General features: G+C 38.8%; 1 protein-coding gene across 1 annotated transcript in view; it reads right to left on the reverse strand.

Moving 5' to 3' along the window:
* Nucleotides 1–17,152, reverse strand: part of LOC149804208 (multicopper oxidase 3-like) — a 114,200-nt gene that overhangs the window by 18,694 nt on the left and 78,354 nt on the right. Inside the window, exons 11-12 of the mRNA XM_089951260.1 lie at nucleotides 9,131–9,220; nucleotides 5,043–5,193 (exon numbers count right to left, since the gene is read on the reverse strand). Of these exons, the coding sequence (XP_089807386.1) occupies nucleotides 5,043–5,193; nucleotides 9,131–9,220 (241 nt within the window). The remainder of the gene's footprint in view (nucleotides 1–5,042; nucleotides 5,194–9,130; nucleotides 9,221–17,152) is intronic.

Raw genomic sequence — 17,152 nt, forward strand, 5'->3', positions numbered from 1 at the left:
TGTCGGGGTCGTAATAGTGAGCCTCAGGTAAATGGGGTAGAACGGCATGTTGATTGGCTTCCGTATTGAAAAAGTGTGGAAAGTACCCTTTAGCCATTTCTGTCATTCCAAACGTTTTAGGCATTCGACTCAAAGGCATGGCCAAGTAACTCATCGAATCTTTAAACTGCACTTGTCCCACTTGCATGAAACTGATTTTGGCTCCGTTCAAAGTGACTTTAGGACGTTCGGTGCCTTGTTCCGTATAGTATCTGAGAAGAAACTGTCCATCGTATCCGGAGAAATTGTGAGCCATCACCGTGGCATGACGATGACAATCTCCGTAACGTTCGATGTCCTCTTTGCTCCATGTCTTGTCGATGGGGTCTAAGACCCATTGGGCAAAATCGGCTAACGTGTTTGGTCCTCGAAAGATTTTTTCACGTCCTCCAGGAATCTTGCTGCAGTGAGGGCAATGACTGAAGATAGGTTCTTGAATGCACTTCTCGCACGCTCGATGAGCCATGCAGAAATTAGGAATGTGAATGCCGGTCTCTTGCATGCATTCGAAATCGAAAAAGATGAAATTGCCTTTCTTCTTGTGACCGCCCTCTTCCTCTGGTGGGGGTTGGTATTTTTGCACGTAACATTCGTGTTCCAAGTCCACGATGTGGCGACAAATGTGACATTTTTTCTTTCCTCGACATACGTGTGCCTTGGTACTATTGGTACGTATGCCTTGTCCACACGTAGGGCACAATCTCAGGAGTTGACAAGCACATTTCTTCTGTGAACCTTGTGTTTTCAAATGTTGCTGGTAACAGGTAGGGCTGACAAACGTGCTCAGACAAGTTGAACAAGGCACTGGTTCTTCGCTCAGACAGGGTGGAGAGGCCAAACATCCTGGGCATTTCCATCCACAAGACTTGTGTTGCTCTCGATTGTTATAACCATAATCACATTTCTCACAATAATAACTGTATCCCAGGAATCCAGTGATACTGGTAATGGTATCGAAATGTTCATCGTGATAATAGACATGAATGTATTTTCCGTCCTTAAAATCTTGGCCTCGAAACAACAGAGGTCCACGCATTTCTTGAGGGTGCACTTTCAAGGTGTAGCGTGGAGCTAGGGCATCTTGCAATTTTTGCATCTCAGGAATGCCACAGGGTGTGTCTTTGGACAGTCCGGCTTGTTGTAACAGGAGTTCTGCTTCATTTCGTTGTTTGGCTCGATCGGATCGTTGAATAGTTTTCCAGGTTCTTTTCCATTATACCGTGTCGTTCTTGTTGGCATAGGTTCGTCCCACCACGATGGCACGGGCTAAACACATCTGGTCTTGAGGGTTGTGAATTCGGACGAGACTTGTTTTGGTGTTGCGAAGGTTGTCCACCAATAACATCTTTTTGCGTCCTGTCCCTTGAGGAAGAGAGACGTGGGCCATTTTCAGTGTGGCTTTACCATCGGTGATGTCAAACTGGTCATTAGATTGTTGTACGTGTTGAATCTTGTCCATGATTTTGGAAGGGGTTAGTTCTGCGGGTCTGCTAAACTCGATCCAAACAGGGGATTTCAAACCGTCGTGATCTATGGATAGTGTCAAGCGATCGTCTTCTTTGGGTTGACATTGTCGCTTGAGTGCGGTGAGCAAAGAATCCCACATCTCGGTGATAAACCCTTCTGCTTTCTCCAAGGGTACGTCGGCCTTGAAATCTTTAAACTTCACCGTGTAGGTGTAAGCCGTGGTTCTAAATTTTCTAGAGGAGCGCTTTTCCGTCTCTCGAATGTGATAGTACTTTTCAGGGTTGACTAAGGGTGGTGAATTTGGTTTAGAGGGTTCGGATTCTGGTTCACTCATGTCCTCTTCAAAATCACTGGCATGAATTTGTGCCAAGATTTCAGCCCTGGTACGAGGCGATAGATCACGTTTCTGCCTCTTACTTTCTTCTTCTTTCTTCTCGAATGAATAGGATCGTTTCATCTTGAGTGCAAAACGTCAAATGACTCAAGTTTAAACACCATAGACTAATTTATAGTCATGGCAGACCAGCGTATATAAAAGAGTGTGTGTCTTGTCCTTTCACTATTCATTTCACTCTCAAGCCGAGCACAACGATGGAAGAGACTAACCAAATCGAACGTTTCGTCAGAGCTTTGCGAGGGGTCATTAGAAAATTCTCTTCAGACCAGCCGACGGACTACTCTCCTTCCTTTCGAGATAAAAGTCAGGATACTTGCTATATCTGTCAGAAGAAAGGGCATTGGTCTTCAGAGAGTCCAGACAGTCAAAAGAGAAAAAAAAACAGGGGCTAAAAAAGACAAAAGTCAAGATACCTGTTATTATTGTAAAGAAAAAGGACATTGGTCTCCAGATTGCCCAAAAAAGAAACAAGAGGAGTCAGAAGAAAAGAAGGATTCTTCAGAAGAAGAGAGGGATTCTTCGGAAGAAGAGAGGGATTCTTCAGAGGAAGAAGAGGAAGAAAGAAGACAATTCTATTTACAAGAGGCAAAGAAACAGGAGAAGAAAAGAAGAAGGGAAGAAAATGAGGAAAAAACGGTGAAGAAATTCAAAAAACAGAGAGACTAAACAAGGAGAAAGAAGAAGTCAATGAACTTTTAATTAAAGTGTTCTGTGGTGAATTGTGAATTGGATTGTAACTATGGAGAAAAGAATACATGAATGATATAAGGTAAGTGTCTTTGAGTTTTGATTTTAAAATAAGAAGCTACACTCACGCACTCATACACAGACACGTACTATAAGGGTAAAATGGTTTGTATTTTTTTGTTGATTTTTGAGTTATTGGCAAATTGAAAGGCTATCTCTTTTCGAGAGAAGTGGGTGGCCCTGAAAAGGGCCTTTTTATTTTGGTGTAGGGGTGAGTTTAACCAATCAACTTTAACTGCCTTAAGCCTTTGCCACGGCCGAGGCCTACTTCTGATGATTGGGTTGAAATCACTAAGGGTGGTACGATAGGCTTAGTCACAGGGTTGGCGTGTTTAGCTCGGGAAGGTCGTATTCTCTTCGGTCGTGATAAAGAAGTCTGATACATTTGTTTCAGACTTCTTAACTCCGCTAAAATGTCCAACAGTACCGTAGCCGTTTGATTTTCACCCTCTTGTATCTTTGCTGCTACTTCTTCTTGTTGTTCTTTTTTTCTTACCTCTTCTTGTTGCTGTTGCTGTTGCTGTAGGAGAAAAGCTTGTTCCGCTTCCTTTTGTCGTTGCATAAATTTCTCCAATTCTTCTTTCTGTCTCTGTCTAAAATTCTCCATTTGCGGTAATGAAGAAGGTAACGAAGGTTCCGGAACAAATTCTTGCGAGGTAAGAAAATCCACAAAATCCCAATGTACCTCTTCTGAAAGTAAGTCCGGGTTCCCTTGGGCAGTCTCCCCTGCTGGTGCACCCCAATGGATCGTTTTCTGAGTTTCCGTCATGTTGAATCACTGTCGCATAGATTGACTGCACACAAGCGCTAACGAATCTATATAGACCACGTGACGTCACAGACTGCTCTCTTCGGATTGGATGCGAGCTGACTGAATTTTGTAACGCGTGTTCGGATTGGTGAATGAATTCAATCCGTTTCAATCCTTCCTGTACCTATAAATAAGCGCAGTTCACTGCATTGATTCACCTATTCTCGTCGCTTCAAGATGTGGACCACAGTTGAGTCATCCACCCTTGTGTCTTCCATGATGTTTAGGACGGACATGCTCATGTATGTCAGGTCCAAGTGGACTGTTGTTGATAGGACAGATACTAGTCAATGGATGAGGAGAGTTTACATAGAAAGACAAGGATGTCTCAAGAGGGTACTTGTGTATGGACCGGCAGTTAGAAGGAGTTTAAGAAGAAGAAGAAGATGTGACAGATGCCATCTATGTTAATATTAATATTAACATAAACCCAAAGGCCCTTTTCAGGGCCAGCCATATTTCTCGAAAAGAGATAGCCTTTCCATTGCCTACCCCTTTTTTTTAAATTTAAATTTAAATTTAAATTTAAAAAAAAAATCCCATATTCAATTCCCGTTGTTTCTAGACAAACCCAAACTCTATTCCCATGTTAATTTCCCCTTGTCGCTAGACAGACCCACACTATAGTTCCATGTTAAATTCCCCTTGTCGCTAGAGTGACCCACGATTTTTCTCCATGTTAATTTCCCTTGTCGCCAGATTGTCCCACGATTTTTCTCCATGTTAATTTTCCATTGTCGCTAGAGTTGCCCAAGGGGTCTTGTAATGCTAATTCCCATTGTCGCTAGGGTGCCCCCATTTACTACTGTTGTGTTTGTGTCTGATGTTTTTCCATTATTCATATTAAAAGGTACCGAAGACACAAAACCGCAATTCTTTAAACAGTAATAATGCATTTTAGTATGCAGGAATAAAAGCATGTTAATTTGCCATTCACAATGTGATTTTGACAGGATGGAAACTCATAATAATGAAAAAGCTTCAGAATATCTCATCCATCTTAAACTTAATTCAAGATTTTATTTCGTGTGATAATTAGCAACAGAAAGAGGCAGGGATAATACCTTTGATTTTTTTTTCTTCTCATTTATATGCAGGGATACATATTCCTCAGTAAAATGTAAGGACTCTTATACCTCATTATAATGCAAAGATACACGTACCTGCGTAAAATACATGGATATATGTACCGCCGGAATATGCAAGTACGCATGCACCTCCGTAAAATTCAATGTTGCATGTACCTCTATAAAATAAATGCAAGGATCCACGTATCGTAATGTAATGCAGTGTTGCATCTATATTTAATACAGACATGCAGCATAATATCTACTTTAGTAAGGACAACGTCGTATATTTTTGGTGTTTTACGGCAGAGCTATACCTGTAGGTAATTTATTTTAAAGGTAATTGAAGTCAAGTAACCAACTCTGACAGATTAGGTTGTATTATTCGAGCCTGTACATGTTTGGTCACGAGTTCTTTACACCGACCACTGAGCCACAATGCCTTGGGATAGCCACAAAATTATTTTACACGATTGTCTCAATTTTCTTAAAGCGAGCAAATAATAGCCCTTACCTGGGTTATCGGCCTTAAATCTAATGATGGTGTAGGTGTTGCCTCCGTGTACCATAACGGTGTCTTTATGCATAGGGTTCTGGAGGATACGGGGAATCTGTCCTGCAGAGTCCATCTCAATCACCTCCTTTACTGTCTTCTTCCTGTCAAACTAGAAAATAACATTTTGTGTGTCTCTTTTTATTGGCTATTTAGATTATCAAGAATATAGAGAGAAAGATGAACACACATTAAATAACTGACTTAAGTGTCTTAAGTTGTAACAATCTTAAGTGTTTTATTAAATATAACAACCATGATTATTGGTAGTCGCTCTTCTGACAAACTTTGCATCAGCAGAGTTTGGATGCTTGGAATGTTTGCCCCTGTGAGGACCTATGTGTTTGGGACCCTGTTCTGCAATCGTATCATCATCGGTTTCCCCATGTAGCTCATGGCATGACATCTATACACCGTCCAGGTTTCGCAACCATATAGCACGGACGGCAACACAAAGACTTTGTAGACATTATTTGTTTGTAGAATGGTCCATCTGCGCTTCTAGACATTTGCACGTAGTTTGCTTATAATATTTCTGCTAGTGTAGCATCTGCTTGAGGTGCTTCGACGTTTGACAGCAGGTGGGTCGATTGCAGTTTCCATCAGCACTGAAAGATCAGCAAATCATATATTGATTTTCAATTTCAGTCGACCAGTTGCCTCCTAGCACAGAGAAGTTTGTTGATTGCTATCGATTTTCACTTGAGGCAGTCGACCAGTTGCCTCCTCGCACAGAGATTGTTGTTGATTGCTATTGATTTTCACTTGAGGCAGTCGACCAGTTGCCTCCTCCCATAGAGATTGTTGTTGATTGCTATTGATTTTCACTTGAGGCAGTAGTACCTCCTCGCACAGGGATGCTTGTTGATTGCGATGTTGCTGAAGTGTTCTGTTCATCAATTAAGTATGTTTCTTTGTTAGTGAGCATTGATGGTGTATAAGGCTGCCTTCGTAGATGATCAAGTGATGCCTTCTATATAGGCCTTTTGTAACCGATACTTCTCATTCATAAGTCTCGTTCTCATCAAACTTGACGTTCACATATGGTCTCACGAAGGGTCTTGAATGCCGTGAGTACACAGCGTCTCTGAAGGATGCCCAGTTTTCAGCGACATTCTGTGAGTTTGTATCGATTGTATCCAGCTGGTTACACAGTCCTTCAACAATTGCCTATTTCACATTCTCGTCATTCGATTCGATGACATTCAGCTTTTGGGGTATATTTTTGCCTTGTGGTCGTCTGCTAGGATGAATCCAGATACTGCATCGGGAGACTATGAACCAGTGGTCAGTCCAGCGTTCTGCACTTCACATGGTCTTCGTCACGCGATCATCCTGCCTGACTTTTCTTCTGACGATGACGTAGTCAATAGATGCCAGTGTGGGTGCGTCCAAGACGTCTTGTTGCTGTTTTGGCAAACGGAACATTGTGTTGGAGATTATGGGATAATTTCAGGGCATTTTCTAGGCAGGGGGAGTCCGTTGTTGTTGCATTTGCCAAATCCAATATTGTCAATGCACCTGGCAATGTCTAGTGATCTGTGCCACCTCAAGCACTGATGTCACCTATGATGGTGAATTTGTCTTCCATTGGCACTTCTGCAGTTAGAGACTGCAGGTCTTAATAAAATGTGTCCTTAATTTAATCTGGATTGGTCATGATTGGTTCAAAGGCGTTTATTATTTTGGTTTGGTTTGGTTTGGTGCATTAAGGCACTGCAAAACAGGTAGGTTATTTATTGCCAAGGCAACTGGAGTGAAGTGACTCGACCAAAGATACACTACAGTAGCTGACCCAGTCTGGTTAGATGGCAGGTTAAAAACCAGTACCCTTCCGTTCGCAAATCCGGCACGCACGTGGATCCACACTTATGACACTTATACATCTTTTTCGAGACAGTGGATGTCTCATTTGCAGTAGTCTGTTATTCACATCCTTGGTAGATTTGTGACCTTGCTACATAGTGGTGGTTTGATGGCAAATCCAAGACCAGCTTCACGTCGCTCTTCGTTACTACGGCCACTCCACCAATTGTAGTCCTACCTGCCTCGGTGGGCTGTCCTTTCCCAACGAGGCGAGTTTAACTCAGGGCTATTATCAGCATGACGAATCTAGCCAGTTACCTATCAAACGGAGCTGTTCCTTTTTTTTTGATCTATCTACCGATGTAATTACCATTAGTGTGCATACGTTGCAGGCACCGATGGTGAGTTGCGTCACATTTGTTCTCGTGTTAGTTAGGAGTTCGAATGTTATGGTGAGCTTCCCGTGAGCAGCGGCTTGCTGAACAGGGTTCAGGTGAAGAAAGAAATGTTCCTGGAACCTTTCCTAGCCCCTTCCTCGTGCTGCGGAGGTCAGCAGTGTGGTCCTAAAAAAGGCTGCTCAGTCACACGGGGGGGTGGGGGGTGACGAATTCCACTGTTGCTTCGGTTCAGTGAAAAGCGACATTATGCCATGAGCCACCGATGTACAAGAATGCAGATGTAGCTTCCAGCGTATCAACACGTGCTACACCGTCGCTCTCCCATCGCCACTGGACTCGTCTAGTGGGGAGATGGGAGGGTAATAAAGGGAAATAGTGTCACGAATTGCGCGTGAATTGGATGTAAGGCATGTCTGAATCGAATGACACAAAAAAGCGTGACTTCTAGAGACACGTCCGGATGCAGAGTCGAATATCAGTTCCTTCTATACTCGACCTGATGCCCTGAGTTGTCCACACATCTCTTGCCATCTGCCGGCAGAGGAGAATATCTGCTCTGTCGCCTGATCCACCAGGAAGGACACTCCAGAGGGATTCCGGTGTAGCTGTCCACTCTGCAACAACAATCACAGCTAGTACCATCTACTACAGCAGGCGATGCCTGACTGGACCACAAAATATCAGAATAGGTAAACGGACATTACCTATGGAAGATTAGTGTCACAACACAATACATAAAAATCGGATTACATAACATTTTGCCTTGAAACAGTATCATTTCTTTTCTTTTAAAGTATCTCTAACCTAGAAATCTTGAACTGAGAAAAGTCTAAGCACAATAATTACCTTTTTTTATGCTTCACATAAAAAATTAACTCTTCGACAATTTGTGTTATCTGCGAACAATGTAACAGACAAAAACAAATGAAAACATTTTGTCAAGCAAATTTTATCTTATTAAGCGGTGTGTACCGTATTATTTTGTATGATCTTAGTTGTGAGATTCGTGTCCTTCACATTTTTCCTGCATTTTGTTTTTTAAAGGTAAAATACACAACTTTTGTGGTTAAAGAAACTGTGCATGGTACGAGCCGTTTGAAATTTGCTGTTTATGTTAGTTATCATATGGTCATCTTCGCTAGCCAACGCTCTGATAATGTTAACCCCTATCTACACTTTGGCGGTTCATTCAGATATTCCTGTGCTTCGGGTTTGCGAACATCACCAAATCAAAATCAAGTTGTTCGAGAAAAGAGGAGTACACAACTGGAATGGACTCAATAATAAGCAGTTTTCCCCTGCCGGCACGTGTTTGTAAAAATACATCCTTTCACTCAACTATACATGTAATAGCTTCTCTCTGGCATACTTTTAATGTTAAACTTGCAACATATCCTTTTGAAATCAATTGCCTCCACCATTTTTGGTTGGTATACAATGCACCGCTGTTAAACGCTACTGGTTAATTACATGCTCAGAGAGGCAACTCATGAAAGCCACTAGACAAAGCACTGAAATATATGATCGATCCGCCAAAGTGTCGATTGGGTTAGCATATCGGAACCTTGGCTAGTAAAGACATTATATGGCCTGCATGACAAATAATCGTTATGACTGATAATCGTGTAATTTCGACAAATATCGATTCTCTTAAGACGCTACGGACATGTAATTTTCGAAAACGATCTTATCTCTTTTCTTATGTGTGTGTGTGTGTGTGTGTAAGTGTGTGTGTGTGTTTGTGTGTGTGCAAATAAATAGATCAGCATGTTGTCATCGTTATACTTAACATTACATTTCAAAGGCAGGGAAAGGGTAAGAAATGTCATCTATTATCTCCCTTACCATTCCGTTGCCAACCACACGAAACCGGTATCCATGGAGATGCATAGGATGCATAAAATCACTAAGACTTATCATAAACAACTCTACAACCTGTAAATAATAATAATAATAATAATAATAATAATAGCAGCAACAACAACACCAATAATAATAATAATAATAATAATAATAATAATAATAATAATAATGATAAAACTAATACTGGTCAATGATTGTCACATTGATGTTGATAGTCGTAATGACGATGCTAACGTTATCATAGGACACGGTTATTGGATGTGATATATCTTCGATACCTTCTATATAAAAAATGAACATAGCAAATTATTTCAGATATATTCACTAACTTCAGAATTCGCCATTTTCATTACCATATTGCTCAATCACAGAGCATCTGAAATGATGCTAACGCACCTGTGCCGATTTTCTAAAGAACAGCCAATGAAAACAATGGCGAATTAGAAAACCACGGTAAGGTAATCTCTTCCATTTAGCTAAAGATAAGAACCAGGGACGTCATTGCGGGTGGTGGCGGGGGGGGGGGGGGGTGGCATTTGCCCCCTCTCCTGAATTTGCATGTGCTGTAGCCTATATACGAAAATTAACAACCCCGTCAAGTTTTGCCCCCCCCCATCAAGTTTTGCCCCCGCCCCCTAAATCAAATTTGCCCCCCCCCCCCCGAAAAAAGTTGAAATGACATCCCTTATAAGAACCCTGCTACTAGTCGCATGGAATGTTTAACAGATGCATCTTTTCACCTTTCATTTCCCTAATAATATGTACGACAGGATTCTTCTGTGTGGGTAATCCCAATATACTTGATTTAAATTAGCCGAATTCAGAAAGATTTTCATTGTTCGGGAATAATTTCGAAACCGTGGCCCATTTCCATGTTCACATTGACAAAGTACATAATTCTGCATAATCCTACCAGTTCTTAAAAAGAGACTACTTGTATTTTATTGTCATATATAGCTGTGATTTCATATCAATGGAGTGTGCTATCATTTTCTTATAACGCAAATAAAACGATGCTCGCATTATAAACAGTCTTTCTCAGACAAAAAATGTCAATTCTTTCAGTCATGGGGAAGAATAAGAAAGTATTTGTCATTATATTTGTCCCCGCTTAAGATATCCCCGAGAAAGACAGCCTGTTGCCACTTGCAAGACTTTTGTAAAGACTCCACTGATCCCATCTTAAATAGAAAAGAAAATAAACAAGAAACGTAATGTAACTAAACGAACAGAAATAAAAGAAACAGTGATAAATGAGAACGAATATTTGACGAGTGGGAAGAGGAAATTGCACCGTTAGTCAACAGGTACATAGATAGAGAAAAAGATACCAAAAACCAATACCGAATAAAGTAAAGCGTTTATCTTTACTCTAGCGTTATTGTTATGATTGTAAATTTTAACTTGTTTTGTTTTCAAGACAGCAAACAAGAGGAGTCCTAAAGAACCAAGAAATAAAGCTGACAGAGCAATATTGGTATTTTAGAAGTAGAGATGCAGAGACATTCCCTTATATCAATGCATAACATTCATATTTAAAACAACGTTTAAACAAAAAGTTAAACATTTGAAAGACCCCTAAAATGAATAATATATACACAATATACCTAATTATTACATAGATAATCACATACAAGAACGAACACTAAGAGCATGCATATATATCACCGGAAATTAATGTGGAATAGAAACTAAACGAAATGATGCAGCAGCAAGAATTAAAATATTTTAATATATTTACAGCTGATCGAAGTCGTTATTCTGCTTTAGAAACAGTACCACCGACTATAAATTCTCTCTCTCTCTCTCTCTCTCTCTCTCTCTCTGGTCAGCTTGGCTTTAAAACTCTCTCTCTCTCTCTCTCTCTCTCTCTCTCTCTCTCTCTCTCTCTCTCGCAAACACACACACACAAACATTCTTTGGTTGGTTTGAATTAAATTTTACCATCATTCATAAGTCCAGACACATCGTGGGATGACACAAACGAAAATCTTCTACGCTCGTCATTTCACGATTTTAGCACGTATCTTGCTACGATGGTTCAGAGACGGGGGGGGGGGGCTTTGGACATTTTCATATTTAATTAATAATAATCGATTTTTAGAACATTATAGTATGTTTAAGAAACAAACAACAACAACTAAACATTAAATACATCGCAGTTTGATTACCAAGTAACCGAGAAATGTACCGTTTAATGTAAACATGGTATGCAGCTTTGTATCATTGATAAACAATGTAGGTAGATCCCAAGGAAAGTGCACACATATCTTTACGATGAACCATATTCTTGTAGGTTACTTGGTGTAATTTTTATTTCAAGGTTTTAATGCAGCCCAAATTCCTTTTCTCTCTCACTCCACATATCTGCGTAGTTTGTCCGTTATGCATGAGAGGGAAAGGGAAACAGAAAGCAAAGAGGATTGTGATGAAAATGTGTCCCATATTAAATTCATATGGAAAACCGGGATTTTTAATACTTTTATCGTTATGTTCATACGTCATTAATGATTAATGTGTGTAAATTGATCGATGATATAGAATCAACTACAGACGCTCGTGATAATGTTTATATATTGTTATGTATATTTGATTTAATTTATATTTGATTAATTTAATTGTTTGGAAGTTTTCAAATCTTTTTAATTACATGTTAAGTAATGTAATTTTGTTTACTGGAATTTGATACTTTCCAGAAATTAGTTTGACCTGACTGTTTAGTCGAAAACACCTAAAAATAGAACTTTGTATCTTTTTGATGACCTAGTTCCTGACCTTGATTGTGAATCAAGCAAATAGCTTTTTCCTATTTATTTTTAGTGTTAGATAAATAGAGTAAGATCGAGGCTGTACTGGAATACGTGACCTTAGTCATTTAAATAGCTTCTAAACTGTTCTGGAAGAGGATCATGTGACCCTCATCCGGGCATCTGTTTTGCGCAGTATTCAGATGTTATACTGATGTCAATAGAGAATTTAGTTAGTTGGGCCTTTACACTGGAAAGTGTTTGTTTGTGACCATTTTAGAGTTACATGTTAATTTTTATTCAAATTTTTTGGATTCTAAAGGAGTAATTCTTTTCCTGGAAATACTTGAATGCTCTTACAGAATTCTTGGACAAAGACATTTCTTGAATTTTATTCGGAAATTCGAACACCGGAATATTATTATCTGTGGAACAATAAAGAACTAAAGACACAACAGCACAATGCTAGCTATATTATACGTCATTGCCTTCCGTTTGATATTTTTCATGGGGACTCGAACTCAGATACATTAGAACATTTTATTACTAAGACTTCTAAAATTTAATTCGTGGATTATTCTTGGATTATTTTAGGATTTCATTTCTTAAAACCTTAATTCTTATTTATTTATTATTTCTTATTTATTTCTCACTTTTACATTGTTTTTAGAGCCGAAACACGTAACATAAGAATATGCGTATTATTGCGCCATGGGCGGATCACAATTAGATATGTGTGTGTGTGTGCGTGCGTGTGTGATTTGGAATCTTTACGTAGTTTTAAAAACAATTCAGTCATATCGCTACGATGTCTGCAGTGTTGCAGTTTATACTGATGCACTGGGGCATCTTTCCACAGACGTGTGGCTTTATGTCCCAGCCAGCCTCATTATCCTGACAACTGGCCGACCAGTCGTCACACTAAGCTCTTAATGAGAAGCGCCATGCGAGGCAGCTACTAGTACCATCCGAGACAGACTCTCTAACCTTTAGGATACCCGAGCAGTTTGGGTTTGAAATTAACTTACACAAATATCCGACATGAAACTGGTTCGTCGTAACGGGTATGTGTACACTTCCCATGAGACTGATCTACTGTGTTCACAGTACCAAAAATACAAAGTTGTGAAAGCTTATCTTGGATAGGAGGCACACAATACTGTAATCAATTTAATGCCCGTTTTTGGTTTTATTTTTCTTCTTCTTGTTTTTCTTAAACATATAAAAGGGTTCTAAATCGCAGAATGTCAGAAGGCTGCTCCACCTCTCTGACTTTCTCGCATATTGTTGGCTGGCCAGACAGCAGACTATCTACCAATAGACAAAGCAATAGACAATTTAAAAAAATCCTCTGATGATAATTCTCTCAAAACCCTCAAGTACTGTCTGTCTATCTCTCTCTCCCTCTCTCTCTCTCTCTCTCTCTCTCTCTCTCTCTCTCTCTCTCTCTCCAGCATAGGGGATTTTCCTGTGTCATGAGACGATGTCTCTAGACCGATAAATGTTGTTAAAAGAAAAATACAGTCAAACCGACTAACAGAAATTGGAAAGACAGCTAGGTACGATAAAACTATATCATGGTCGGTAGCAATGTTAAGTAAGGCAAAATAATGACTTAAATGAAATGTAAAAATATTTAATTGTTTGAATTATCTAATGTTGTTTCGTCTTTTAGCTTAGCTTATATCCAGCAGGTGGTTCAATAAACACGCTGGTAAGTGAATGGCTGCGCATTGATTGTTCAAGAAGCCAACCAAGCTGTGTTTGTAGTGCCATATTTTCTTCATTTCAACCATCTTTCGTGTTTAAGTCATAGGTGTGTCTAATAGTTTTCAATAATATGATTGAAAATAGAAGCTCAGAAAAGAGATAAGAAGCAAATTATCAATTTGCAAAAATGACTTTGCTTAGCCGCAAGAGGCACAGAATTACATTTTGTAGTGGACACACTGGGCAGGGATGTGAACAGTTCATTCACTCCGCCAATGCACAGCTAGCTAATCTTAACTCACTTCAAAGACAATTATGTAAATTATATGTTTAGTATATGCACTGTATCTTTGATACCACTCGTTGAATAAATCTGAAATGAAACTCAACAAGCATTGTTTCCAATTAATGAAAATTGTATGCATCTGGTGTAAAAACCGTCATATTGGAGTATGAAAATTAAGAAATATGCAAAGCATTTTCAGAGTTATAGAGTCGACCCCTAACTAACAGATTAATTACACCAAGTCTACATAAAAATATTTATTTCTAAAAATAGACTATGAGCTAAGTTAGGAGCAGACAAAAACTAATAAAGTTAAAACTGAAGTTAGAAACTTGGGTGCAAGTAATAAAGTACAGAAGGGACACACACACACACACACACACACACACACACACACACACACCTGTTGAGCAGGCTAATGATTTTCCATAGGGATATATATTTTTCAATTTTTCTTGAACACGAAGCTTTTGAACTCTTATTATTTTGGACAATGACGAAACAGGACAATAACCCATGAATGTCAAGAATTTAATTTTTCTGTCCATGCCATCAATTGGAAACAATATTATTAACAATATTGATTCTTTACAATGTCCCAGAGTGATCAACCAAACGATAAGTTTCATGAGTAACGTGAGTAACATAAACGTGTGTTGTCCGTAACATAAACGTGTGTTGTCCGTACCTTAAAAGTGCATTAACATGACTTATTATTATTTTTGTAATTAACTGTCTGGTAATCTTGCGTTTAATGGTGGTGGTGGTGGTGGTGATGAGAAATAACTCCAAATTTGTAAGCGTGCCGGACGCACAATAAAAGGGTTGCGGGGTCCTATCCTGTACAGACTGGCCTAGTCGGCTGCCGGTGTTTGTTTTTTGTGTGCAATATATCAATCATTTCATGTCTATAGTGTTGTTATAAAATACGGATTTAATAAAAATAGATCCCTGATGATATTAACAACTGTCGAGTACTAATTTGTTTCATCGTGTGATTGTTCGAATTGCACTGATCGATATCGCACATTAACGACATCGTGTAATTATGACGTACTGAGCTTCATGCTCGATTACTAAATATTAAATACACGCAAGTAATCATAGTATTGCATATTTTTTTTAAAATCGAACGCCAGTCATATTGTCTTTGCAATTAAATTTGAAGAACGTAAGTGAAAACTGGTAACAATGCAACAACTATTACTATAATAAACGTAAAATAAGCTACTATGACATTAGTTCGACGTGCAAGACACTAATAAACTCAGACATAGGTATGTCTTTTGTCTCTGAATAAAAAAGGTTAATAAAGGCGTGTGATTTTCCGGGAATGTACACTTCTAAATGCAATATTTTTAAAATACTTTATTTCAACTGACACAAGTATGAATCAGTCATAAAATATTTATATGCATAGAGGTCTCAGGCAGAGATGAAGATCCCAAATTTAAAATTTAGTAACTGAGTTACTCTATCAAATTTAATTGTTCGTGTTCTTTTTCCTTGATAGCATTAATGCGACACTTGACGGCATTTTTAACAGTATAAGAAATTTTAAACGAAAGTTCAATAAAAGGTAGTCGTTTTCATTTGTTAGATGCAATATTGATAGGAATTTTAATAATCTAAATCACACAAATGAAAACAATAAATAGCAAATGTTCAGAATCATCTTTATATTCTAAATAATATCTACTCACTACGCTTTTTACTAAAATCAAAATTACGGACAGACCACATGCACGAAAAGAGGGGGAGACAAACAGGCAGACAAACGTAGAAATCACTGATTAGTCATAGATGATGATAAAGCAAGCGTTTGTTTCTCATGACATCATTACTATATGACAGGGCATAATGGGAGCAGTCATTACTATATGACGGCATAATGGGAGCAGTCATTACTATATGACCGCATAATGGGAACAGTCATTAATATGTGACGGCATAATGGGAGCAGTCATTACTATATGACGGCATAATGGGAGCAGTCATTACTATGTGACGGCATAATGGGAGCAGTCATTAATATATGACGGCATAATGGGAGCAGTCATTACTTTATGACGGCATAATAGGAGCTGTCATTACTATATGACGGCATAATGGGAGCAGTCATTACTATATGACGGCATAATGGGAGCAGTCATTACTATGTGACGGCATAATAGGAGCAGTCATTACTATGTGACGGCATAATAGGAGCAGTCATTAATATATGACGGCATAATGGGAGCAGTCATTACTTTATGACGGCATAATAGGAGCTGTCATTACTATATGACGGGCATAATGGGAGCAGTCATTACTATATGACGGCATAAAAGGAGCAGTCATTACTATGTGACGGCATAATGGGAGCAGTCATTACTATATGACGGCATAAAAGGAGCAGTCATTAATATATGAGACCCATAATTGGAGCAGGCATTACACTATGACGGTGAATAAGGAATCAGGACACAATTAGTACTTCCTCCTCACACGAATGTAGTTCAAGTCTATTTTTAGAGCATTTATTCCTCTCTCATGTTGTTGGTGACAGAAGAGTTATATTTATGCATTTTTGGTATGGATTTAAAGGTAATTGTTTATTCTTGATTGTATGAGCTCAGGGTGTGGTTTTCCGTGTGTATTTCGGCGGCAGTGCACAGTGAGTAATAAGGGTGTGTTCTATTTACGTGCTGCTCTGTTGACAGTCAAGCCTCTCAAAAAATTCAGGTCAACCTTTGACAATAACTTCACCGTGAAGTCATCTTTGAAGGTATTTTAGATTAACATACGATTTGTATTGATTTTCACACAGTGGAAAGGTCGGTATTGAGAAACAAATTCAGAAAATATATAGTAAAATTAATTGTTTCTATGTCTGTACATAATGGGTACAGTCATTACTATACAACGGGGCATAATGGGAGCAGTCATTTTCACATCGGCATACCGGTCATTTGTCAGGTACGTTCTAAAATCGTATCAAATTAAACTAATGTCATACATTCCGAAATTTGGACCCCGTTGATCCATGCTCCTTCCCGACAGTTTTCGACCGTGACAAGAATAATGTTGAGTGCATAACAGTAAAGTAAGTTCTTCATTAAATATATTACTTGATTATAAAATGACAAATAATCGACAATTCATATAATGTGAGCATCGCTTGATCGGAATGAAAATCTTCGTTAATCCGGTTAATTTAAAAGTCGGGATATCATAGTGTGATAAATTTAACAGAAATCTTCATGATGTATGTATTATAAC

The sequence above is a fragment of the Sinohyriopsis cumingii genome, chromosome 2 (assembly GCF_028554795.1).
Source record: "Sinohyriopsis cumingii isolate HCF-2022 chromosome 2, ASM2855479v2, whole genome shotgun sequence".
Classification (NCBI taxonomy): domain Eukaryota; kingdom Metazoa; phylum Mollusca; class Bivalvia; order Unionida; family Unionidae; genus Sinohyriopsis; species Sinohyriopsis cumingii.